The 23,850-nt window shown below is 54.0% G+C and overlaps 7 protein-coding genes across 7 annotated transcripts; 5 read left to right on the top strand and 2 right to left on the bottom strand.

The window, feature by feature from the left end:
• Positions 1-3,429: 3,429 nt before the first annotated feature.
• Positions 3,430-4,526, bottom strand: BDZ83DRAFT_170664 (uncharacterized protein). Its single transcript, XM_060501467.1, has one exon. It carries the CDS (start codon positions 4,389-4,391, stop codon positions 3,549-3,551), a length of 843 nt encoding a protein of 280 aa, XP_060368082.1. The 5' UTR covers positions 4,392-4,526; the 3' UTR covers positions 3,430-3,548.
• Positions 4,527-9,475: 4,949 nt separating this feature from the next.
• Positions 9,476-12,557, top strand: BDZ83DRAFT_571466 (uncharacterized protein; the record flags this gene model as incomplete). The annotated part of the gene is made up of 3 exons (XM_060504413.1): positions 9,476-9,610; positions 9,756-12,351; positions 12,406-12,557. The coding sequence occupies 3 exons, from the start codon at positions 9,476-9,478 to the stop codon at positions 12,555-12,557; spliced, it is 2,883 nt and encodes a 960-aa protein (XP_060368081.1).
• A 639-nt stretch (positions 12,558-13,196) lies between these two features.
• BDZ83DRAFT_649132 (uncharacterized protein) lies at positions 13,197-14,595 on the bottom strand (the record flags this gene model as incomplete). The annotated part of the gene is made up of 4 exons (XM_060510244.1): positions 13,197-13,273; positions 13,342-13,485; positions 13,773-14,349; positions 14,521-14,595. 4 exons carry the CDS (start codon positions 14,593-14,595, stop codon positions 13,197-13,199), a joined length of 873 nt encoding a protein of 290 aa, XP_060368080.1.
• A 1,478-nt stretch (positions 14,596-16,073) lies between these two features.
• Positions 16,074-17,054, top strand: BDZ83DRAFT_571519 (zeta toxin family protein; the record flags this gene model as incomplete). Its single annotated transcript, XM_060504417.1, has 1 exon — positions 16,074-17,054. The coding sequence occupies one exon, from the start codon at positions 16,074-16,076 to the stop codon at positions 17,052-17,054; it is 981 nt and encodes a 326-aa protein (XP_060368079.1).
• Positions 17,055-17,938: 884 nt separating this feature from the next.
• Positions 17,939-18,625, top strand: BDZ83DRAFT_571271 (organic hydroperoxide resistance protein; the record flags this gene model as incomplete). The annotated part of the gene is made up of 1 exon (XM_060504391.1): positions 17,939-18,625. One exon carries the CDS (start codon positions 17,939-17,941, stop codon positions 18,623-18,625), a length of 687 nt encoding a protein of 228 aa, XP_060368078.1.
• Positions 18,626-20,475: 1,850 nt separating this feature from the next.
• BDZ83DRAFT_717402 (A49-like RNA polymerase I associated factor) lies at positions 20,476-21,924 on the top strand (the record flags this gene model as incomplete). Its single annotated transcript, XM_060511946.1, has 3 exons — positions 20,476-20,611; positions 20,678-21,003; positions 21,061-21,924. The coding sequence occupies 3 exons, from the start codon at positions 20,476-20,478 to the stop codon at positions 21,922-21,924; spliced, it is 1,326 nt and encodes a 441-aa protein (XP_060368077.1).
• Positions 21,925-22,311: 387 nt separating this feature from the next.
• On the top strand, positions 22,312-23,838 carry BDZ83DRAFT_170437 (enoyl-CoA hydratase/isomerase). The gene is made up of 2 exons (XM_060501465.1): positions 22,312-22,880; positions 23,126-23,838. The coding sequence occupies exons 1-2, from the start codon at positions 22,684-22,686 to the stop codon at positions 23,748-23,750; spliced, it is 822 nt and encodes a 273-aa protein (XP_060368076.1). The 5' UTR covers positions 22,312-22,683; the 3' UTR covers positions 23,751-23,838.
• Positions 23,839-23,850: the final 12 nt, after the last annotated feature.

Here is a 23,850-nt window from a genome sequence, read left to right as displayed (position 1 = left end):
CCCATGTTACTTCTTTAGATGTTGCATACCCAACGGCGCTGTGGCTGGTCCCCCGATTTTGATACGGGGACTGCTTCATGGATACATTCAGTTAGAGATTAGAGCGAGCTTTTGAAAAAAAAAAAAAGACGATTGTTGAAAAGCAAAAGAGTTGCCACGAAGTATAGGGAGATGTACCACGGAAAGTCGCACCACAAACCGCTGACACCACCGACGATGCCTTGTTCCTGTGAGATTGGACGTGAGTGGCCAGATGTTGAAGCTGGAGCTGTACGAATCTGGTAAGCTGCATTTGTGCATGCATGCTTCTCGGCAGGCAGAGGGCTAGGTAAGTAGGGAGTCAGGCAGAAAGGTCCAAGGTGGTGTAGGACACGTCGAGCCGCATCGAAGCTCTTCCCACCCTCTCTCTCTCTCTCTCTCTCTCTCTCTCTCTGTACCGTCATATCTCTCTCTTTTTTTGTCTCTTTAACACGCGGGGATGCCATGGTGTTGCCGCTAGACCGGGGCAGTCGACTGAAGCTCTCTCTCTCCCACGTTCCGTTCTGGCGTATGAGCTATGTGGATTCTGAATGATAGTAGGGTGTGTGAGATGAGGAGCGGAAGGGTGAGTTTGGAGATGGTGGTATGATTGTGTCTTTGCAATTTTCACGTGGTACCTTTCTATGCAGATAAGTCTTCCTTTTTGGGGGGGGAGGGAAACAGAACAAAAGTAATGGAATGGTTGCCTGGTTCCCGTCTACGGAACACTGGAGGGATTCTTCTCCACGCAAGGCACATCTGCCATTATCTCACTTGAGAATGTCTCGTCCTGGTAGACAGACATGCGGTTCTTCTCACAGCTAGCTAGTTGCCAAGAGTATCTTCACGCCAAGAACTTACATGGTACGTATTCTATATTCTTATGTGCCCTTAATGTGCCTCTCTCTGTGGATATAGGATTGGGTTTTCATCCTTAGCCCCCCACCCGGACTCCTGCGCTAGTTATATGTCATTGAAGGGTCGAGTCACACGGCATGGGGAAGATGGAGTGCGGGTAAGAGGACAAGGGGACAGGCAGACGAGTTCAGGGGTTTGACTACAGCTGAGGCCAAATATACCATCCCCTCACGGTACGCACGGTGGAGTCACGAGTTTGTTGTTGTCTATGGAAGCCTAGCTTGACGGAGTGAGGAGTCTTTGGTCTTTGAGCATTGCAGAAGTGTTGTTCATTTGCGTGAAATCGTTCCCTAGAGGGTGGAGGGCATGTGTCCTCTTCGTCGAGAACCATTAGTGTGCTGGGATCTGGGTCTGCTCAAGTAACTGAGAGGAAACGGTGCTCTTCAGAGTAAGGATGAGCTTTCAGCCTGCTGTTTCGCCCTTGGAAAAAAGGCGATGATGGTGCGTACCCGGCATGCATCACTGTCAACAACAACTCGAATCTCTTAGTAGAAGTGTTAGCGGGCGAACCAAGGCATAAGCTCAAACAGGTCTCGACCGGCGAGATCGTCAACTCATAAGAGAAGGAACATTGTAACAGGCCAAGCCTAATCGCCTACAACGATACACTTCAGTGTTCAAGCAAGTCAATAAAAAGGATTATTTCATCTCCCAGATTCTGCCAGGAAATGCGAAGCCATCCTCGAGCTTGTGTCGACGATGACTTGGGTATCTTCAACGCTGTTCGAGACAGCCGCCAAGTCTAGTGAGCCTTTTCGGTTACATAGAATGACATTCACCAAAGCGGTCCGGCGGGTTGAAGCCCGTTGGTTGCGCCAGAGAGGAACGGCTGTGTGAGTCGATCGACGCTGCGGTGGACCGTGACTCCTGTAAGCGTCGGAGTCAGTGTTGAGCACAAGACTCAGTTGTGCTCTATGCTTTGTGTTCCAACCCCCATTTCCTCGAGCGACGTAGACGTCATCCGTAAGGTGATTGGGCTTCAAACACTGGGCGTCATGAAGTTTCGAGTCGTAATCGACGGATCCTCTCGTATCTTGTGGAGCAGTGATGAGTGCTGCCTGCGAGACCTAGGTTGCGATATAATGACGGTCGCCTGCTTTTTTCTTCTTCTTTTTTTTTGCGGGTGGAGCTGTAGAAATGAGAAGTGCTGCTACGGATACAAGGCAGAGAGCCACGGATCTAGGCATGCCCATTCTAGGGTGCGCTTGATTTCTTCGGACGCTGAGTCGAAGCCTGCAATACAAGCATCGTACTTTTTGGTGACAGAAATGGCTAGGCAGAAACCCTGGAACTACCCTGACAAGAGCCAGAACATGGGCGAAAATATTCAAGCCTCCTGTGCGGAGACGTCAGTCGTGACGTATCAGAGGTGCTGCAAAAACCCGAACAGGCATGAGGATTTGACGACGCGGCAATGAGCGCGGCTAATAACTTAGGGAAAGCATCGAGTCTTTCGAGAGAAGGAGATATGATGCTGGTCTCGACTGGCGCTCCGCGGTGCACGTCAAACAGCCTGGTATAAACACCTCCCAACTGGCCACACCGTAAGACGAGATGAAGGGGCAATTCTCGACCGGCATCTTTTCGTAGGGGCACAAGTCGCACTTCCCCAGACTTCATCGTTGACTTTGGAGCCGCACCTTGATCGTCTGTGCCACTCCATCTCTCTTCCATTTGGTTCAAGCTTCACTGTGGCCACCCATTGATATTGGTGATTGGCCCGACGACGGTGGGAGGATTGTCGATCGCTGCCGGCGAGGCTGTCATTTTGACGCTAGGACCTCGGGTGATGCGGGCATCCACCCGCAAGGGGGTGCGCAGCAGGCGGAGGAGCTTGGAGCTGGAGCACGCGGGGATGGGTCCCCGTGTGGTACCCGGGAGGGCTGGACTAGAGCGTGAAGATCGGCCGGGCGACCAAGAGCTGTCTGATAGAGACCACCCGGAACAACTGCTCCATGGTTATAGGCGAAATATCGATGTAACGTAGTCGAATATTTCGCACCCTTCTTCTTCTTCTTCGTCGTTATTGAAGACAGTGTAGCTTTTTGTACGCCACAGAAGGTATCTCTTGAGCGGAGGATGATCTTCGAGAATGGATGACGGCTCCGAGGGCGCGGCACCCAATTCGGATTGCCCCTTTGGGACGGCGAATGACACTTGCATGGGGGGCTGGCCAGCGAGACATGTGTCTCAGAGGTGTTAGTGGAGTGGGTTGCGCCGTCAATGGTTGCTGCCAGCCTGCCAGGCACAGTGAATAGCTCTCTGCCGCGGTCTTTTGAACTTCACCTCTTGGCTGCTCTGCTTCAGAGAAATTCCTTGCCAGGGTGCGTGCGATTCGAGACCAGAATTGGTGATGTCAAAAGGTTTCATTGACACCGAACCAGGGTTCCAAGTGACTTGTGGAAGCCTAGGGCATCAACATAACCACATGTAAAGTCCAGGCAGTAAAGTCATTTCTCTTGATCAATGGTTCGTACCGTTGAATGCCTAGGCGCATGCATGGCAGGAGAAAGTGAGGAGAAACTTCGTTTGGACGAGTGGTTGCCTGAGACGTGTACACATGGCAAAGACGTCTGGATTGGGATGAGAGGGTGACACGAGAGTACAATAACTCAGGCCATGGTTGAAATCGTCAGAGAAGTATCGGCCTGGGGCACTTGTGCGTCGTGGTGGTCACCGAAGCGGTACGGTACTTTCCTGCAAGGTAGCGATGCAGCTATGCTAGAGACGTTCCTGTTGGTTCTCGCGTTGTTTGAGCCATGCATATTGAGTAAGGCAGTTGTGTCTCCAGTTCCAACGATTCCCGAGACCCCCACAATAATGACAATACGACTGTTGTGGGTGATGGGTGTGACCTGGTTGGTCGCGCGGCGTTTGGACGCATGTCTTATCTCATCCCGTCCGACAGGCAAGGAGACAACGACGAAAGAGCCACGGTCAGCGCTAACATTGGAGAAACACAGAGTGGAAGTGGACAAAGTCTCGAACCCGGACAGTCGAGTCTCGAGACAGTGCCAGCGCGGATCTGCCGTTTGTCGATCCGGTTGGCTGGCACAAGGAGCGACGGCAGGTGGCGCCAGGCAAGAAGGTGAGCAGCCTGAGCAATGAGACGAGCTTGAGGCGAGGCAAGGCGAAGCAGGGACGAGCAGCCCCCGAGGATAGCTGATTGCCCGGATGAGGGTGCTGGGCTGCAGGCGAAGAGTTGTTGATTGCGCAAGGTTTCGTTGCAAAGTATGGGTCTTGCGTTTGCCGTTAGTCAAGATTGGATCAGATACCCAGTTGACGGGGGGCATTGTCTGGACCGGAAACCTAAGTTTTGAGGCGATGAATGACAAGTCGACGACGGCAGCGCACTCGGGCAGAGGACGTAGCGTAGCGTAGCTTGCATAGGTAGACTTTTTGACTTTGGGACCATGTATCCGTAGAAGAGCTACTTTGAAGTTTGGCAGCGTCATTGACGGGTCGTTTTAGCTGTGGAACACCAGATTGCGCCATGGCTCGCTGGAATGAGGAAACAGAACGGTTCCGTCAGTACCTACCGTCAAGGCTTGAAGCCAGAGGAAGAGAATAGCTTTGAGCACTCTCGGGATGCCTGAATCAGTTGACCTGCTTAGAAATGGTTCGTTTCAACGGTGGTTGATAGCTGGCTAGTCTAACCGCTGGCGTGGCTGGTGATTTTCACATGAGATAACGAGATGCAGACATGTGTTTGCTGCTGCTGCTGCCGCCGCTGCTGCTGCTAGGGAGATTGCGGATAGGCAGTTGCCGTCTATCAGGGTGGTTTTCGGAAACCTAGATGCTCTGTGGGTTCTGGTGGTCCAGCGGAACAGATCTGATGCAAGGCCCATCGGTCCCTGGAGTCCACTTTGGTGCCGGTTCAAGGTTGCTAGTGTATGGCCCCAAAGGGTGATCAATCGTATTCCGAGGGCAGCGGTGTATGTATGTCGGAAAGGTACCTTAGGTGACCTGGATACTTTGGTAGGCCGAGAGGTAGGCCGAAACACAGCGTAACTGACGTGTCGAAACAACTCAGAGAGGTCTGGGACTCTGGGACGGTGGGCATGTTTTTCATGCGGTCCGGGTGTTCTGGCGTGCATCTGGAAGGGCGGATGGAATGCTCCAAAGGTGGATTGCAGGCAGCTAGGTACCTTAGCAGCGTTCCTTAGTTGGGGGTTTGCCGTGCTCCGTTCACACTGTAAGGTAAAGCCAGGTGGATAGGGTTCCATCGCAAGTATGCTGTTGCAGGGGAGAGACTGACAAAGGGTTCGCTGGAGTCGGGCCAAAGGTGGTAACAAAATGTAAGAAGTGAGGAGACCAGGCCGGGTTGGAGGCGTGGATTGGACGGAAGAGTGGCCGTTATTATTGGGAACCTTGTTCCACGAAGACCTGACGAGGTGGTGATGAAATCCAGTAGCAGGGACGAGCGGGCAGGCGCAAGGTGTTCCAGCAGCTAAAGTGTATCGTGCTGCACAGTGAAAGCTACGGCTTCGGAGGCAATGAACGTCTCCGTGTCTGTTGAGGTGGTTGAGAGAGGTGGACTCGGTGAGCTTACACCAGCTAGTCTCCTCACCTTGTCGATGCCTTGTCGTTCACTCACCGCCCGTCGCCCGTCTATTGAATTAGCGACATGCTCTGCAATGCATGGGAGGTTTGATATTGATGAAGGGTGGTCCATGGCAACGCGGCGTGACGATGAGGAGCAGGGCCTCGGCCTTGGACCCCTTGACTCTTGAAAGGTGCTTGTTTTGGTATTGGAGTCAAAGTCAAGGATTCATGACAGTTGAGTTGACCACAAACAGTTTCCTCAGGCAACACCTCCAAAAGTACTCTGTATTGTGCCTCAGGCTCTTTCGTCCTCGAGCACAGCCGAGGGTAAGAGTACAGGTCCTCCGTATTATCGACCGTGAAAGGATGACCGTGCTCTCCCTGTATATCTGGACGGAGTCGATTACGGATACAGGCGTTGCGCATGCTTTGCTTCCCAGTCGCAATGGGAACTGCAGCCGCCGAGGCAGAAAAGCAAGTCTGCGGCTAAGGCCTGGGGTAATGGAGCCTAGGAATGGACGACGATGAACTTGAGCCCTTGACACCCACACTGGTGAGTGGTGAGTGGTGACATTGTATGTACCCAAGAGGTTGGAGCTGGCTGCGTTGTCTCTGCGCTTTGCCAGACACGGAAGTTAGGCGAGTTCGGCGAGTGGAGACAATTCTGGGAAGCTGGAGGTCTGGACGAGACGAGCCGTGGGGGGGAAACTTGGGAGGAATGCAGACGAGATGCAAACGCCGAAACAGAATACCCTATTTTCTGTCACCCCGGACGTCGTATCATGGCGATCCCAAGATGTATCCGTATGTCGCCGCAGCCGCAGCCGCTAGTCTAATCAAAGATGACAAGACTCATAGATAAGGCGTGCTGGTCCGGGGGAGATGAGAAGGAAGGGCGCGAGCCTGCGAGGATGAGGACGAAGACGAGGACGACAACGAAGGGGTGCAGGAAGAGGAAGGCGGTGGTGGTGGGCGGTGGACGGATTGGTGCGCTAACCTCTAACTTGAAGTACGTACCCAGGCACCTTGCCGAACCGTGCGTCTTATCGCGATACATGAGCCTTATCGCGCCATGATGGCATTTGAGTGCGACAGTGAGGTACGTAGCTGATACCCATACTCGGCCCTCACGCAAGCATGTAAATACCTACTATGTATCCGTACCGTACGCAGTAGCCAAAGACCCAAGGACTCAATAATGAGAAGCCTTAACGAAAGAATCCAAATGCCAAATGGTGAAAAGTCTTGCAGGGAAAATGGATTGTGAAGCACTAAAGGCTGAAGAGTAAAGGGCAGATGTGCGTGACCGACACCGGGCTGGTACAGGCAAGGTATCCCTCTCCAATAAGACCCCCGTCCCACCACCACGCAGCACCAAAAGGACCCCTGACCAGTGACCACGAGGATACGAGCGGGGGTGGTTGCGATGCACCTGCATTGGCTGTTCCGGAACGGCATATAGCTGGGTACGTACCGCATCGTGACACTCCCTCCAGTGACTCCTCACCCCGAGCACTCGCACAATTGGGGAAAAAGCTCCACAGGGCAGCGCAGCGCAGAGCATCACGAGCCCCCAAACCCAAGGGTCGCCTAGGCAAAGCTCACGTTTCTCTGGTCACTTGCCCCCTCTAAAGTCCAACAACAATAACGAGTCAAGGACAAGGAGGATCGTCGTCTTTTCTTGTTGGAGGAGTTGTGCCTTGGACAAATGACTGTCGTCCTCTGACGCATTATACACTACAATCATGAAAATGAATTTGGAGAGACGGATACAAGTGCCCTCCCTATATGCGACTTCTCCGCCTCTCTCTTGCGCCCCCCCTGGTCAGGCAGATAGACACACTACATCATCGACATCAACCCTGGCCACCTGGATCTATCTGTCTTGGTCGGTCAGACTGGGGCACGTCGTGATCGTGGTTGTAACTCACAGTGTGAGTGTGAGCGAAAAAGAGAGAGACTCGGAAACACAGGAGAGAATGGGAAAGGATAGACTGAGAGACACAGAGGGAGCACAGCTGCCGCCACTCCATGCTGTCCTACCCGCAGCATCACAGCACATTCACCCAAACCCAATAAACCATCAATCCACCAATCCACCGCCCCCGTCTTCATCAACATCCCGAATCAGGAGAAGACCAAGCATCCCAAGCACCACCCCCAAACCCATCATCGAGGCATCCATCCCTTTCGTTCGTAGCCCAGTGTGCCAGTCCAGACCCATCCCATCCATAACTTGCCTTGCCCTCCCCGGTTTCCTGTGCCCTGTCACCTTGATCTCCAACCATCAAAAGTAACAAAAGGATGTACTCCCGCCTGCAGTGTATCCATATCCCACAGGAATACCTACCCGACTGCATATGTATCAAGAGCAACCACCGCCAGGGTAACGCAGCGCATCGCTTCGCTTCGCTTCGCACACGGCAAGCCGCAGGCCGCAGTCCTGAGTCCTGAGTCCTCAGTCCATGCCGGCTCCGATTCATTCGGATTCACCACCATACGGCAGTACTTTGTAGACTCACGTCCTTTCCACTGACGGGACAGTCACTCACACTGGGCTCCCGTCGCATCTGGCGCTAGGTACTGCTGCGCCGCTGCTTGCTTCCTCCAGTCCCGATCTACTACCCTACGGTACCCACGCTAACGTACATCAAGAGAGGAACTTTGACTGTAGACAGCCCAGTGACAGTAAAAAGGGCTGTTACGGCGGCCAACCTGGAAAGGTATGGGGTACCTAGGTAGACAAGGTACCTCTCACGGTCTCACCTGGCACCAGACCTCCAGGCGCCCTTTATCGCAATCAACAATTGGACCTTCCCCTGCACCTCCCTATCTAATCAGTAGGTCTTATCCACTCTGCGCCCCATCCACCCTTCGTCACTCACTCCCGTCCTGTGCTGCCCGGCTGGCTCCAGGTCTGTCACTCAACCCTCTCTCGGCGCGTCCCTTGACCTTCTTCTACATCGCCTGCCCATCCCATCCTGACCGCCCGCCACTCCTCTCACTCACGTCTCTCTTCCCTTCGCCAACTTCGCTCGACCTTATCCTTTGACTATTCTCTTTTTCCACCTCCTACCACCCCCTACTCACCACATTCACGACATCCCTCGACGTCTCTGCCCCCCTCCCGGTTGTTGCTCCTCGCGAAGCCCTTTGTGCGCATACCACCAACATCTAACACCATCCCATCGCCTGCCCTTTTGTACCGCCGTTTACTTCGCCCATAACCGCCTCTCTCTCTCACACACACACACCTCGCTCCATCAGGGTACCTCTCGAGTACCTCACAACGTCACGTCCTTGGTAGCTCCGAGTCATTAGCTTGACCTTGGATTTTGCCTGACTCTTGTTCTGAAAAAGGTACCTTTCCCCTCCGAACTTGCTCCAAACTCTCCGATATACTCCCAGAGAGCCTCAAACGGCCTGGTACCTTCTCCTTGGCTTGCTTCCTAACGCTCACCGTCCACCCGTATTAGTCACATCTCTCTCGATACTTCCAGCGCCTCCCTCCTCCTCCAACTCCCACTCCGATCACCGCTCGATCACCACGACCCCCCGAATAAGTCCATCCTTGCCCTTCTTTACCTTCTTCGACTTTCGCTTCGTTGCCGGTCGCTTCGTCGACACAATCCTGCACCCACCCACGGACGCTACGACGGTCCTTCCCTTCTGCATCAACCTGGTCCGCGTGCACTCCGACCTATCGGATAGCTGCCTGTCGCTGCCTCTACAGTCCCCTACCTTTCAAACCATCGACACCAGGGTTCTGGCTGCTGCTCGAGGTTCTGCCTGATCTTCTCTTGCTTCTCTCTCGGCGTACCTTTCTTCCGCCAAATCTACCAAACAAAACCATCACAACGACCATCTCCCCAACTTCGATCGTGTACATGACACCCCATTCGGCCGACGTCTTTCGAATAGCATAGGCCAAAGGCCTGAACTGAACGCTGCCCCCGAACTCGCATCCACACAAGCAGCATTACAGGCGATCAATATGGCGGAGCGGTTACCCACCTCGTCCTCTTCAGGACGCAGGCGACGCGAAGGCGACGCTTCTATCGGAGACTTTGTTATCGGAGGCGAAATCGGCAAGGGCAGCTTTGCCCAGGTGTACAGCGGTCACCACAAGGTTCGCGAACTCCCCTGTCCGTGGTGTATTCCTTGAGGCCTGTTACATGTATTACCATCTGTTGTTCCTCCTGATTTTCTCAAGTGCTGTGACTCAACTTTGGCTTGTGTTGTGTTGCTCCAAATGTGCTAATTCTCTTTGACAGAGCTCCAAGGCAACCGTCGCTATCAAGTCAGTAGAAATGGGGCGCTTGAACAACAAGCTACGAGAGAATTTGTATGGAGAGATTCAGATCCTCAAGACTCTTCGCCACCCGCACATCGTTGCCCTCCATGACTGCGTCGAATCAGCGACACATATCAATCTGGTGATGGAATACTGTGAGCTTGGTGATCTGTCGTTGTTCATCAAGAAGAGGGACAAGCTGAGCACCAACCCTGCAACACACGAGATGGCGAGGAAGTACCCCGTTACCCCTAATTCGGGTCTTCATGAGGTTGTCACACGCCATTTCCTCCAACAGCTCGGCAGCGCTCTCAAATTCCTCCGAGAGAAGAACTACGTTCACCGCGATGTCAAGCCTCAGAACCTCTTGCTCCTACCATCACCACGGTTCAGGGAGGCACACTCCCGCCCGATTTTGACCGCCAGCCAGGATTCACTTATTCCCAATGCCGGTCTCGCTTCTCTTCCGATGCTGAAGCTCGCAGATTTCGGCTTCGCTCGTGTTCTCCCGTCAACGTCGCTCGCCGATACTCTGTGCGGCTCTCCCCTCTACATGGCTCCAGAGATCCTTCGCTATGAACGATACGACGCGAAGGCCGACCTGTGGTCTGTAGGCACGGTGTTATACGAGATGATTACTGGTCGTCCGCCATTCCGCGCCCGAAATCACGTAGAGCTCTTGCGAAAGATCGAAGCTGCCGAAGATCGGGTTAAGTACCCGAAGGAGCTCGTGGTCAGTAAAGAGCTGGTCAAGCTCATCGGCAAGCTTCTGACTCGCAACCCGGTCGAACGCATGAGATTCGAAGACTTTTTCAACGATCCAATCTTGACAGAACCCATTCCAGGCACTGTTGAAGATGATGCACCGCCGAAGCCTGAGGCAAAGGCCTCGCGTGATCTGCGATCTCTCGGCAGGTCCGATTCCACATCATCATTATCACGCCGGCTCTCCCTTCGCCGGCAAACAGAGAACGAGCCTGTACGTGAGCAAGGCGAGCCAGCAAAATCGCCTCGTGAGAAGCCTCTGAGATCGCCGAAGTTACCCAGTCCCATCGAAGGGCGAGCCCAGCAGGCTGTTGATGCTGCGCCACGTTCAGGCCAGTCTCCGGGCCAAGAAGTAGGGGAGGGACTCGGAATTCGTCGTCCACCTATGGCTCAACCCTCCACCTCCGCACCAGCCCGACCTCACAGACTCTCGAATGCGGCTCTCAACCGGCCTTCTGCACGAGCTTCTGCCTCCCCGCCGACATCGTACCTGAACGATAATCCGGCAAGGAACAGACTTCGTCCAGTCACCGAGCGAAGTGTCACCGAACAGGAGAAGGCGGCACAAGATGTGGCATTTGAGCGAGATTATGTTGTGGTCGAAAAGAAGCACGTTGAGGTAAACGCGTTTGCTGATGAAATGGCCGCTAACCCACGTCTCACGTCACTCTCACCAAAGACTGGCCAGATGATCCGCCGAGCCACTCAACAGGGACCGCCTACCTCGACGACCGGCGCCGGCCGAGTCCAGCCATCTAATGCAGTTCAAATCGCTTCAGGCAAGGCACGTCCCGGTCATGAGAGCCGCGATTCGTACGACGGGAAGAATTTCTCCGCCAGCCCGACGACTCAAGGCTTCATCGCCAAAGCCATTTCAGACGCCAGCGTACGGTTGTTCGGATTCAAGGTACCGCAGCATGTGCTGGGCGGAAAGGGGGCGTCTCCTCCCCTATACAGCCCATTCCCTGCGTACCCTACCCCTTCGGGTCCCGTCGGCCTCATTGGCGATGGAAAGCAAAATGCACCGGCCGACGAGGATGCGCGCGCTGTCAAGCTGATTCAGGATTTCGCTCACCGAAGTGACTGCGTCTATGGGTTTGCCGAAGTCAAGTACAAGCAGCTTTTCCCTCTCGCCCCATCAATGGAGCACGGACTTGGTGGTACGCCGACTGATCAAATCACTGGAGATGAGGATGGCCTCACAATCGATGCCGAGGTTTCCTTGTCTGAGGAGGCTCTGGTCCTGTACGTCAAGGCTCTGACGCTGCTAGCTAGAGCCATGGACGCTGCAAGCCTATGGTGGTCACAAAAGACGCGTGGCGATACAACATCTGCTGCAGAAGTTTCCAAAGAGGGCCTTGCTCAGCGCATCAACTCCACCGTGCAATGGGTTCGGACTCGCTTCAACGAAGTCTTGGAGAAGACCGAGGTTGTCCGGATGAAACTCATTGCCGTTCAGCAAAAGCTTCCTGAGGACCATCCCAGCCACCCGAGCAACCACGGCGGAGTCTCGGCTTCGTCAGCTACGTCGAGCACTCCCGATGTCTACCTCACGCCAGGCATTAGTGCGGAGAAGTTGATGTATGATCGGGCCATCGAGATGAGCAGAACAGCCGCTATTGATGAAATTACCAACGAGAACCTTGAGGGTTGCGTTACGTACTATGTCACGGCAATAAGAATGCTGGAGGCTGTCCTGGACAATGACGAAGATGCAGTAAAGCGGCGCTACTCCAGCTCAGGCAAGGAGTTGCCTCGCGAGGAGACCTCGAGCGATCTGGACAGCGACGACCAGCTGGCCGTGAATCGGAGTAAGTGATGAGCAGCTCTATCCACATTTTCTCATGGCACTAACATTTGGACAGTGATTCAAATGATTACTGCACGTCTCTCAACTGTCCGCAAAAAGATGGCCATGATTGCAGAGGCATCGAGGTCGCAGCAGGCCGCGCAGCTCCAAGGCCGTAGACGTAGCGGAGATGTGACGCCTCGCAGCGTGCCATCGCACGCGTCGTAAGGCGCAGGAAATCGATAAGGAGAGCATCGCTCTTATTTCACTAGAAAACAAAACGCAAAAAAACCAAAAAGCAACAGCCTCGCGGCTACGAACTATTGCTTCATTCGATACCGAGGAACCTTGGCCAACAATGGTGGACCCGATACTCATATTGCAGCGGGTGTCACAGGCCGGAATACCTCGCATCACTTTTCATACATCGGCGTTGGGGGAATGGGAATTCGGCATTACTTGGGATTCACACGGGTTTTTTGTCTTTCACTCATACCTCATCTCATTGGCGTTGGGAATCTGAGGCTGCGAAGCTCACTGGCGGTGTGGCCAAACAATTTTGTTGTTTCTGGAGTCCGCACGAGTGCAAGGAAGGGCAATCACAGGACCTTGAACCGGCATTGCAGCTTGGCTTTCACTGAGTTCTTCTCACTAGGTTAGGAGGTCTATCGAGGGACGGCAACGGGCGAGCATGGCCGTCCGTTGGAACATGAAGGATGATGGATACCTTTTGAAGTACTGCTGGCGGAGACAATTTGGTCTTTGCTTTATAGTCGTCAATATTGAGAAAATTTGCCTGCCATTGAATCGTCCAAGTACAGCTCGGTGCCGTGGATTCGACGCTGTCTGGCTCAGCCTGAAGAAACATCAATGCTCTCTGTAATGACAGGGGCTAAGAACACAGTCGAGCAAAGATGTGGCTTTTCGGGTGCATTGAGAAGATGCTAGATTTCATACATGTTATCTGATACATTTTTGCCTCTCCAAGGTAGGATGACGCAACATAATCTACCTTGGGTAGATTGTCCCCTCTCGCCCTGATAGTCTTGACTTTGAAGCGCATGGCCCCAATCATTAGCGTATTTGAGATTATCGGCCAACTTTTGGGGAGTCGCGCTGGTTGGAAGCTGCGGGTGGCCGCCTAGACATCTCGATACTGTACTATGAGCCAAGCAAGTTCACGAAGACATGCCTGCACCTTAGGTGTGCCGGGGAGAGTTTTAATCGCCGCGATCTTCTAGCTCAAATACGGAATTCCCAATCTGCTTCTCTATACAAGGCAAAATAATAATAATTCAAACTCTCATACGAGTTGTGTGTATGTGTGTGTGTGTGTGTGTGTGTGTGTATGTGTGTGTGTGTGTGTGTGTGTGTGTGTGTGTGTGTGTGTGTGTGTGTGTGTGTCACATTCACTTCCTAATGCCTTCTTACCGTGGACCTTACCTACCTTGCCTTGATCTCTGCTGCTGCCGCCTTCGCGTCTACCTCCTCTGACCACGCCCTTTGCCACCACTCTTCTCCCAAGGTCTCGTGCGGATCGTCCCTCGTCAGCCGCCAGGACTTTGCACGCAAAGCCTTTACCAATATCCTGCCCTTCCCCCATCTGCGCGCTGATGAGCTGCCATTCCACGCCCCTGCGAGCGCAGGTCCACGAGCGTTCGCATCTCGGCTTGGCTCCAGTCGCAGTGGCAAAGGTGGTCTCTCCCGGTGGCGAGAAAATGCGTGCCATGTAGTCTCCTACTATGTCCCTACCTTTGGCTTGTTGATCGTCTTGCTCCTCTGGGTCTCCTGTCGTGGCGAGGATGCCGTCTTGTTGCGTCTCGTCGTCGCCGTCGTCATTGTTGTCGTGGTCTGCGGTTGGGGTTTGAGGTTGAGTGTAGGCCTCCTGCTGTCGTTGAATCTGGATATCATTATGGCCAGTATCGTCTTGGTCTGTACGACCACCTACCTGCCGCCGCCCCTCCACCAGCTCTTGTTTCAACCCAAAGACCTGTCGAGAAGATTGAGGCACTTGCTCAGGCTAGTTCAAGTTTGTCGACACAGGGTGAAATTCGAAGATGCGTGCTGACAGGAAATAGTGCGGCGGTGTTCTACTTGAAGCCTGGTGTCATCGTTTGAGTTGACGAACTTGCTTTGGAATATTCTCCGTGACGTCTGTGAAACAATCGAGGGCAGTAAGCTCTTTCTCTACTAAGATTTGAATAAGACCATAATGCGTTTGTTCCTCGACCAGAGCGTAACAAAGCTCAGTGCTAGAATAGTGCATCTTCTTTTCTTATCTGCGAAAGAAGGTAAACATGACATGATCTTTGCGTGGCAAACGGTGAGAGGGATGAATGGACCGATGTGCCAGACCGCCGCAAAAGTTCCCAACCAGCAAGGTTCGACGTCTTGTGCAAGGTCACCTTCTTCCCCTCTCCATCAAACGAGAACACCATGTTCAACACGCCTTACCTAAGAAAGTAATAATCTCCCACGTATTGGTTCCCGCATCGTACTAGTTTTATTCGTAACTTAAAAGGCACGGCAAGTCATCCTCGATAGCATCACGCGTTTAGTACCAGAAAGCTTGTTGTCATGGGGGTCAGGATTCAAATCAAAGCCGAAAGCCGAAAGGGGAGTTCCGCGCCGCCGCATGCATCGCGGGGCGGGTGGCCCGAATTGGTAAACAAGCGAGATCCGATCAGGATTCCCGATGACGGAATCCGAACGATGAAGGATCTGCAGGGGGGGCTCGGCGGCGCTGCGCCGGGGCAATGCCCGGGGCTGCCCGGGGTGGGTTGTCAAACTTTCTGTACCAGAACCTCGGGTCGGGCACCAACGTAATGCAACTCAGTGCCGGCATAGTCGGGGGTAAAAGTAACTAGCTATTTCTGACAAATCTCGTCCACGGGAAACAAGAATGAATGCGACTCTGATCGCAGTTCTACTATATCTGGCATCCCGTCACGACGCGCCCGTTCCCGGGCCGCTCATTGCTCAACCTTAGTTTTTACATTAGTACCTTACCAAGCAATGTACTAGGCAAGGTAAGGGTGCCAACCAAGACCTCCCGGGGGATGGATGTGAAGTCAAAGTTACCAAAGAAACAAAACCCTACGAGTCCACAAGTTCTTTGCCGCTGGTCGGCTCGACGCTGAGAGCCGTGATTGGGTCGGTCAAGGGTTTATCGGTTTGTGGAGGCCTAGTTACCGCGGGGGGGAGAATGGAAATCAGGGAAGCCGAAAGCGCTCCCCATGATCCCATCACACTGCTCGGGCGCGCGGGGGTGACTGGAGGGCGATAGGTTCATGTCAAAGAGCAACCACTTTCCAGGCCCCTTGACTCGCTCAGCTCCCTCCCCCCGCCTTCGCTTCGCCAAGGATGGGCGAATTTATACTTTTGCGAGATGGGCAGGGCAAAGACGAGCGGACTTTGGCTGTTTGTTTCCTTCCGGTTTCCCCGGGTATGCCGGATTTATGGCACAAGACACTTGTGCGCCTGAGTTCCGCGTTTAGACTCCGCCTTTGCATGTTAAACACTTGGAGTCACCTGTTTTTTTCTTTCCCGCTTCTCCTCACCTCCCCTCTCAAGAAGAAAAAAATTATACCCAAGACTCGGGGGAGGTTTTTTTCTTGGGAAACTTGTTAGATAAGGTAGACTCGGTACCCAAAAGAACTCCCCGAGGGATCAGTAATTACAATTTTACTTTTTTCTTTGGCAACCCACTTCACAAAGCTCTCCACAAAACCACAAGCAGAAACGATGCCACCACCGCCAGATCTATCCCGCTACGTCCTCCCAGTCGCAGAGGCACGGGAGATCTTCGCCAACAAGATCCTCCCCGCCGACCTCCCCGCGACCCTCACCCCGCACCCCCGCCGGTCCCGGCCCCTGGCCGTGCTGATTGTCGGCCAGACCGGCGCCGGCAAAACCCGCTTGGCGCCCGCCGTGCTCGACGCCATGACCCACATCCACCCGCCCGCCCACCTCATCGCCGACCTCTACAAGGCTCACCACCCATCCTACGCTGCGCTCGTCGAAGCCAAGGACCCGTCGCAGGCCGCCCTCGCGAGCCCGGCTACGGGCGCCGACGCCCGGAGGTGGCTGGCCATGGCCGTCGCCGAGGCCGTGGACCGGAGGCTCGACGTGCTTCTCGAGAGCGCGTGCCGGCACCCGGACGATTTCCGCGAGCTGGCGCGCGCATTGGGAGCGGGGGGTTATCGCGTCGAAGTTGTCGTCATGGCTGTGCCGGCGGCGCTGAGCAGGTTGGGCATCCTGCACCGGTTTCACGAGAGGTTGCCTGAGGCCGGGCCGGCGGGTGGTCTGCCGATCCGGCTTACGCCGGTCAAGATCCACGATGATTCGTACGGGGGGTTGATGAGCGTGGCCGAGTGGATCGACGAGGTGGATTTCGTTGACCGGGTGCTGGTCGTGCGGAGGGGGAATCTGGTTGCGTTTGCTGACGAGAAGGCGACAACAATGGGCGGGAGGTTGCAGGGCAAGGTTGCCGAGGCGGTGGAGAGGGAGCGGAGGCGGCCGTTGACAAAGGAGGAGAGGGCCGTCGTGGTGAGGGATCTGGAGAAGCTGACGGCGCGGGATGCGCGGTCGGGGGAGCAGGTCATGGGGTTGCTTGAGCCGCTGTTGGTGGATGAGGACGACAAGGCGTATCCGGCGCTGCGGCCGTTGGTGTTTCCTCCTGGAGGGCCGCGGGAGGCAATGCTCACTTTGGGTGAAGAAGCGTGATAGTAATTTGTTTTGTTGTTGTTGTTGTTTTGAATAGAGTCACAAAGGTCACGTTCTGCATGAAGCGAAGCTCTAGATGAATCGAGATTACACGAAGATGGCATCTGATAAGGGCACGGTTGAGGAAAGCATTTGCTGGTAACGATTGGGACGCGACAAGATAGTGAACTTTTGGGAAAGATACGTCATGTTCTTGGATGCATCATTCTATTACTTCCTATTTCTTCCTTCGTCTCCATTGCTTGGTGAACGAGGCGACAGACTCGGGATATACAGTGAAATGAGCCTATGAGAGATGCACTCAGTGAAGATGGAAAGAATGATGTCCCTGTACGCCAACAAAGTTGTAAAGGAACTTGTCCGATCACTCTATTGAAAAACTATTTCTACATGACTTTCGTCAATATTCGATGTTGCGTTAGAACCTCGTCTTTTCTCGAAAATTGGCAAGTACCTTACTCGATTGTGATAGCTCGGGCAACAGATGGGTCTTGATTACCTTACTTGGCGTGACCGGAAACAAACATCGCACTACCTTGAATACTAAGTAGAAAACGTCCATGTTTGTCAATCGCATTTCTCTTGTTAGAATGCCTTGGATGAGTCAGCTGCAGGACTTTGTGGTCCGAGGGGGCTTGAGGTGCTCTACGGTGCCTTATCCAATACGTCACCGGTGACCGGTACATTCTCAAGACGATCCAGAGCTAAGCTCCAAACGCGAGAAGCTATAAGGTCAACAAAGGAAGCTTGCAAAGCTCTGGAGCTCCCTCTGTTCCAATCCCAATCACATTACTCAATTCATCTCAGTTCTATTTCCTTCATCCTTCTTATTGAAAATTCTGTAATTCTAAGCAGTCGATAGACCACGATCCGCCAAAAAAAAAATGTCGGCCTCAATTCGCTCCCTCAGACTCGCGCAGCGCGCACCGCAAATCCTCTCTCGCGGTCCTGCAACCCGCATCACACCACTAGCACACCAACAAACCCGCCTCCTCAACACAGAAACCGCACCCGTCCTCTACTCCGCCCACGCCAAAGTCGTCGGCGCACGAACAGGCCACGTCCAAGGCGACGACCTCGTCGTCGACCTGACCATGGCCAAAGCCCTAGGCGGCGCAGGCGATAAGGGCAAAACCAACCCCGAAGAGCTCTTCGCCGCCGGCTACGGCGCCTGCTTCCAGAGCGCCATGAACGCCTCGGCGGCGAGCCTGGGGGTAACAATGCCGAAGAAGCCCGAGGATAGTGTCGTGGATGCGACTGTGCATCTGGTCGGTGATATGAAGAAGCTTGATATGGGACTCAGAGTAAATTTGAAGGTTCGGGTCAAGGGTCTGAGCGACGAGGAGGTGCACAAGGTTGTGGAGAGGGCGGAGGAGGTTTGTCCGTATAGTCGGGCTACGAGGGGCAATGTCACTACGACGATTGAGGTTGTTGGATTTGAGGACGGGGGCGCTGCTGGTGGTGAGGCTAAGGGAGGGAAGAGTAGTGAAGGCAAGACGGGTGAGAAGAAGAAGGGCGGTTCGGACAAGATGTCTGGTGTTGAGCCCAAGGGACATAGCGATTACCAGTAAGGATGAAGTCCCGTTGCATGTGTAATACTACCTGTGTTGAAGATTTACGATGGCAAGATGCGCAGTCCACAAAGGAACGGGAGCATATACAATTCAGTGTTCACAATGCAAAACAAAGGTCTGCACGGAGAGCACCACCCGTAGACCGCACTAGTGGTTTGGTTCTCTTGGTCTTGTCTTCACTTGAAGTGACTCCAGAAAGGCTATCTCACAAGACTCGGGATACGGGTATGATCTGAGAACAGAAGTTAAGCAATCCTTATGTGATCTGGTTTTCCCCGCGCGCAAGTCGATTCAAGGGCGGATGCGGACTCAAGCGCTGCCGATACACCTGGTTCCGGAGCTTGCCCCACTACGGACTAGAGTGGAACCCGGTTGGCCCGCCTCGGTAGGTACATAAATGCCGGTGTTGATCCGGTGCGGGGCGAGATTGGAGCTGAGGACGGGATGAACGGAGCAGTGGACCTGGAGTGCTTGTCAGTGAGCTCAGGGTAGAAGGGCCAGTGAGGTCACGCCAATTGAAGGTACCTATCTTTCGTGCCTGCCGTGCCCTTGACGTTCCAACACTTTGGTGAGGGACGAGAAGCTTTAGGTGGGAGTGTGGGGTCTGTGTGGATTATGTAATGCGGTAGTAGGGTTGGCTGCCCTACGGAGCTCAACCACTAAAACTTCCCCTCCAGGCGCGTGACAGCTGGAGGAAGGAAGTTTCATCACCAACATCTCTCACCAAGGAAGAGTAAGTACAGCGTTCCCTCCCCTGCCCGCCACGTCCATCGCGATGTCGTCAGCGCCAATCCCTTGCGGGATTGGAAAGCTTCCGGCAAGCAATTGGCAGGGTTGATATTTGCGCGCGCTGCGAACCAATCACTAACATATCGTAGCTTCGTCATTCAAGATGAGAGCTAAGTGGAGAAAGAAGCGCGTGCGTCGTCTCAAGCGTAAGAGAAGAAAGATGAGGGCTCGCTCGTAAGTTCTACCAACCGATATCATTGATGCGCGAATCGTGGTCTAATAGAATCGCAGCAAATAAACAACTCGCCCCCCTCCCCTCGACCTGACCATCTTTTGAGATGACGGCAAACAACAACTCACGCGACTCGCAAAAACGGATATGCCACAGCTAGCATTCGTCACCAGCGACTCAGTCTGTCTCGGCTCGTTCGAGACTTCTACATTCACACTACGGATTGGAACTACGGGACTTGGGGTCATGATTTGAACGGCGCGCATGTCTGGAGACGCATCGAGAATTCGACGAAGAATGGAAAACCCGACAATATGATCGGTCGAGATGACGATATGATGAGGATGCGGTGTTTATGGAACAAAGCCGCAGGAAGCATGATGTCTTGACGCAACGCGGATTTGGAACTGGGATCAGGACTTGCATGACAATTGAAAGGCAGATACTTGCTTCCTCACAAAATCAAAAAGTGAATTAAAAACTCCAAAAACCAAAGATTCCACTGAGCGACTGTGAACTGAATAACCTAGCCTTTGGTTTTATGAATCGCGATGCATCAATTGCGGCGTCTAATAAGTCCAGCGCACCCAATTTCTTCAATTTCATCAGTTCCGAGTGCGACAGCCGAGCTGTGACGTTTTGTCGACCCAGCTCGAGTGGGGTCGTCTGCAGTAGGCGCTTCCACACACTTGCCGCTAGGCTGCACACCGCCTGCCTCTTGGGGACAATCCAACGCCGGTTTGCCGACTGTTTTTTTTCTTCCCTCCACCTCAGTCTGTCTCTGGCCCAGGACCCCTACAGAAAATATTTCCAAAGGCCGTCGCCATCCCACTAACGGCAGATCACCACCCGGGCCTGGCACAAACCTCAGACCACCGACGCAAACATGGCGGACGCAAGTGCACGAAAGAGAAAGCGCGACCTCGACGGTTCATCCAAGTCCAAGAAGAAGCAGGCCACCGAGCCTTCCACAGTTGTCGTTTCTTCATTCCAGAGACCTCAGCTCTGCCCGCCAGTACTAGGTACGGACGATCTGGGCTCCGTCAGCCTCTCAATTGTAGTCGCAGACGATCGCTAACATATCGAAGCTTCGTCTCCCGGTATTCGGTTAGCGAAGGGTGTGCAATTCAACCCATATGTCAAGCAAGATGCCTCATCCGTCAAGCGACGATCAAAAACCCCCGCAGTGTCGCAGGATCTCGTTCTGCACTCCACCACCCACCAGACGATGGACTATACAGCGAGAGAGGATGGTATCAGCGACAGTCAGCAGGCCTTGAAGCACTACGTCGGCATTTACGATCCCGAGACCGGCAAGCTTCAAGTGGTGGAGGCGAAGAAGATGGTGGTTCGTGGTGTGGCCAGAGCAAAGCATGCGTCAGAAGAGGCCATGACAGCGCCGGCAGATTACCAGGTATACCCAATTGCGCCACACAAGATTCCTTGCAAGACAATCACTGACGCCAAGCAGAGCTTTTACGATCTCAAGAAGGACCTCGGTCAGACGTTTGGTACGAAGAAGGCAAAGAAGGCCATCGAGTCGGTCGCTCTCAACGCCATCGCCCCCAGCAAAACAAGAGACAGTGCGCCCGAGAAGCTCGACACGGCAGCAAAGGCGATCCTGCAAGAGATTGGCGGCGTCACCGCGACAATGGCATCGCGCGAGCAGCTGCAGGCCGTCGTCGACGAAGCCAAGCCCGTACCCAGGCCCAACCTCGAAGCGGAAGCGATCCAGGACGTCTACGACCCCGACGAGTTCATCGGCCGCGAGATCCTGGCGGCAATCCCCGTCAAGGACTGGATCGATCCGGCAAAGAAGGGCGAGGAGATTCTCTGCTACTCTAGGCACGTGGCAGGCCGCGTCAAGAAGATTGCCGACTCGGGCAACGTCACCAAGATGCGCCTCCTGCGCTACTTTTACTTCCTCTTCACATTCTACACCATGGCGACACCGGGCAAGCAGCGCGGCACGAAGCGCATACCGCCCCGGGATAAGCTCAAGGAGCGCATGGAGCCGGCGCCGCAGGTGGTCATCGAGCATATCCGGCGCAAATTTTCCGACGGCGGCGAGATGCGCAAGTTCCACATGGACCTGCTCATCACGCACTGCTGCGCGGTCGCGTGTATCATTGACAACTTTGAGGTGGAGACGTCCAAGCTGCGTGAGGACCTGCGCCTCGACCAGAAGGATATGAATAACTACTTTTTCGAGATTGGCGCCAAGGTCAGGCAGGGCGCCTCCAAGGAGAAGGGCGTCAAGGCCCCGCACGTGGCCAAGCTCGCCCTGCCGCTCAACTTCCCCAAGCTCCGATCTGTCGCGCCGAAACGCCGTTAGGGTGGTGAAGCGGGCGACGGCGACGAGCCGAGGACGCCGGAGAGGAGGCGGCTTCGCGAGGCGATTAGGGTCAGATCGGTTTGACTATTTGCAGACGGATGTGAAGCGACTCGCCGGTTGGTGTCTCTATGGCATTGTGGCGAGGTTGAGAAGGGGATTATTCCTCACCTTTGAGGTTCCCGGAGGCGGCAGGCCAGGGAATATTTACAAAGACGATGAGTGTCTGCTGCTGCTGACGCTCATGACGATACACATACATACCTTACGTACGCGATACTTTCAAAAGTAGATGGGCGTATAATCACAAAACGCTACGCTGCATAGGGCCCGGAGTCTAAAAATTTGAATTATACGACAAAGACTATGACAATCGAAACTGAGATGTAAATCTGGTGAGAGCTGTGTAATGAATTATCGATGTGTTGATGTTGGGTGCAATGGACCATGAGCGCTAGCACCCCGCAATGCCACCCCGACCTGCCGAGGCATCTCGGTGCAGTGTGGGGTCCGGGGTAAGGTAGCCAGGACCTTCCCACCCTGGCCCAGTGGCCAACTCGACGTTTGATAAACCCGACAACCTGCCACCCCCCTAGCTCACCTATCCTGGATTACGATTCTCAAGTGACACCTTCAACAATATCTCATCACTTCAAGTCCATACTCACAAAGATAGGACCAGCTCCAATTGCTTCAAAGAAAAGGACACATATAAGCCATACAATCTCAGCTCCCTACACAGACACGTCGCATCACATCACAATGGCAAGCCCCGAGGACTCCGTCATCTCCCTCGAGTACCGCGGCCGCGTCGCGCTGCTCACAATCGACAACGACCGCAAGCTCAACGCCCTCGCGCAGCCGCAGTACTACGACCTCGCCCAGAAGCTCCGCGAGATTGCCCTGCACGACGAGGTTTTCGTCACCGTCCTCACGGCCAAGGGACGCTACTTTTCTGCGTGAGTCTCTCACATCATTCTTTACTGCGGTGCTTGCACCTTTTGTCAAGCCATGGTGAATTGGACCTCGGCTTAATCTCATACCGCGGCTGCGACCCCCCCAACAAACTCTCACGAGCAACTCACGCTGTTCAAACAGCCCATTCATACCTCCAAGCCCAGCGCATCAACTGGATGAGAAGATGAAATCACAAGCCCGCCCAACAAAGAATGATCTGAATGAATACTGACTGAATCAACCACAGCGGCGCCGACGTAAGCATCGCCCGCGCGTCTCCCTCAGGCCCAGAAGCCCACAAACACTGGCTGCAATCCTTCGTCGCCTTCAACCTAAACATCACCCAAGCCTTCTACACCCACCCCAAAATCCTCGTCGTCGGCCTCAACGGGCCCGTCATAGGCCTCTCCGCCGCCCTCGTCTCCTTTGCAGACTTCATCTACGCCACGCCCTCCACCTTCCTCCTCACCCCCTTCTCGTCTCTGGGTCTCGTAGCCGAAGGCGGCGCCTCCCGCGCGCTGGTGCAGAGGCTGGGCATCTCCAAGGCCAACGAGGCGCTGATTATGAGTAAGCGGATTTCGGCGGAGGAGCTGCTGCATACCGGGTTTGTGAATAAGGTGTTTGAGACGGGGAAGGGGGAGGATGCGAAATTCAGAGAGTTGGTCCTGAAAGAGGTTGATGAGAGGTTGGGGGAGCATTTGATTGGGGATAGTTTGACGGGGATTAAGGCGCTGATTAGACGGCCGGATATGGATGCGATGGATAAGCAGAATTCGCAGGAGGTGTTTGCTGGGTTGGAGAGGTTTATGAGGGGGATTCCGCAGGAGGAGTTTAGGAAGATTGCGAGTGGTGAGAAGAGGCATAAGTTGTAAGGGGGATGGTATAGAGCTCTAGGTGCGGTGAATGTCACCAGATGTATAGATCGTCCGAAGAGAGAAAGATATAGTACACATTCTTCACCACGTCATGGAC

The sequence above is a fragment of the Colletotrichum acutatum genome (assembly GCF_030867785.1).
Source record: "Colletotrichum acutatum strain CBS 112980 chromosome Unknown BDZ83scaffold_20, whole genome shotgun sequence".
Classification (NCBI taxonomy): domain Eukaryota; kingdom Fungi; phylum Ascomycota; class Sordariomycetes; order Glomerellales; family Glomerellaceae; genus Colletotrichum; species Colletotrichum acutatum.
Note: the sequence above shows the minus strand (reverse complement) of the source record. Positions and strands in the feature narration are given on the sequence as shown.

Excerpts from the sequence above, each read along its gene's own strand:
- BDZ83DRAFT_170437 (XM_060501465.1), top strand. The coding sequence starts at position 22,684 with ATGGCAAGCCCCGAGGACTCCGTCATCTCCCTCGAGTACCGCGGCCGC. Across the intron at positions 22,881-23,125 it reads AAGGGACGCTACTTTTCTGC|CGGCGCCGACGTAAGCATCG; the intron begins GTGAGTCTCTCA and ends AATCAACCACAG.
- BDZ83DRAFT_170664 (XM_060501467.1), bottom strand. The coding sequence starts at position 4,391 with ATGACGCTGCCAAACTTCAAAGTAGCTCTTCTACGGATACATGGTCCC.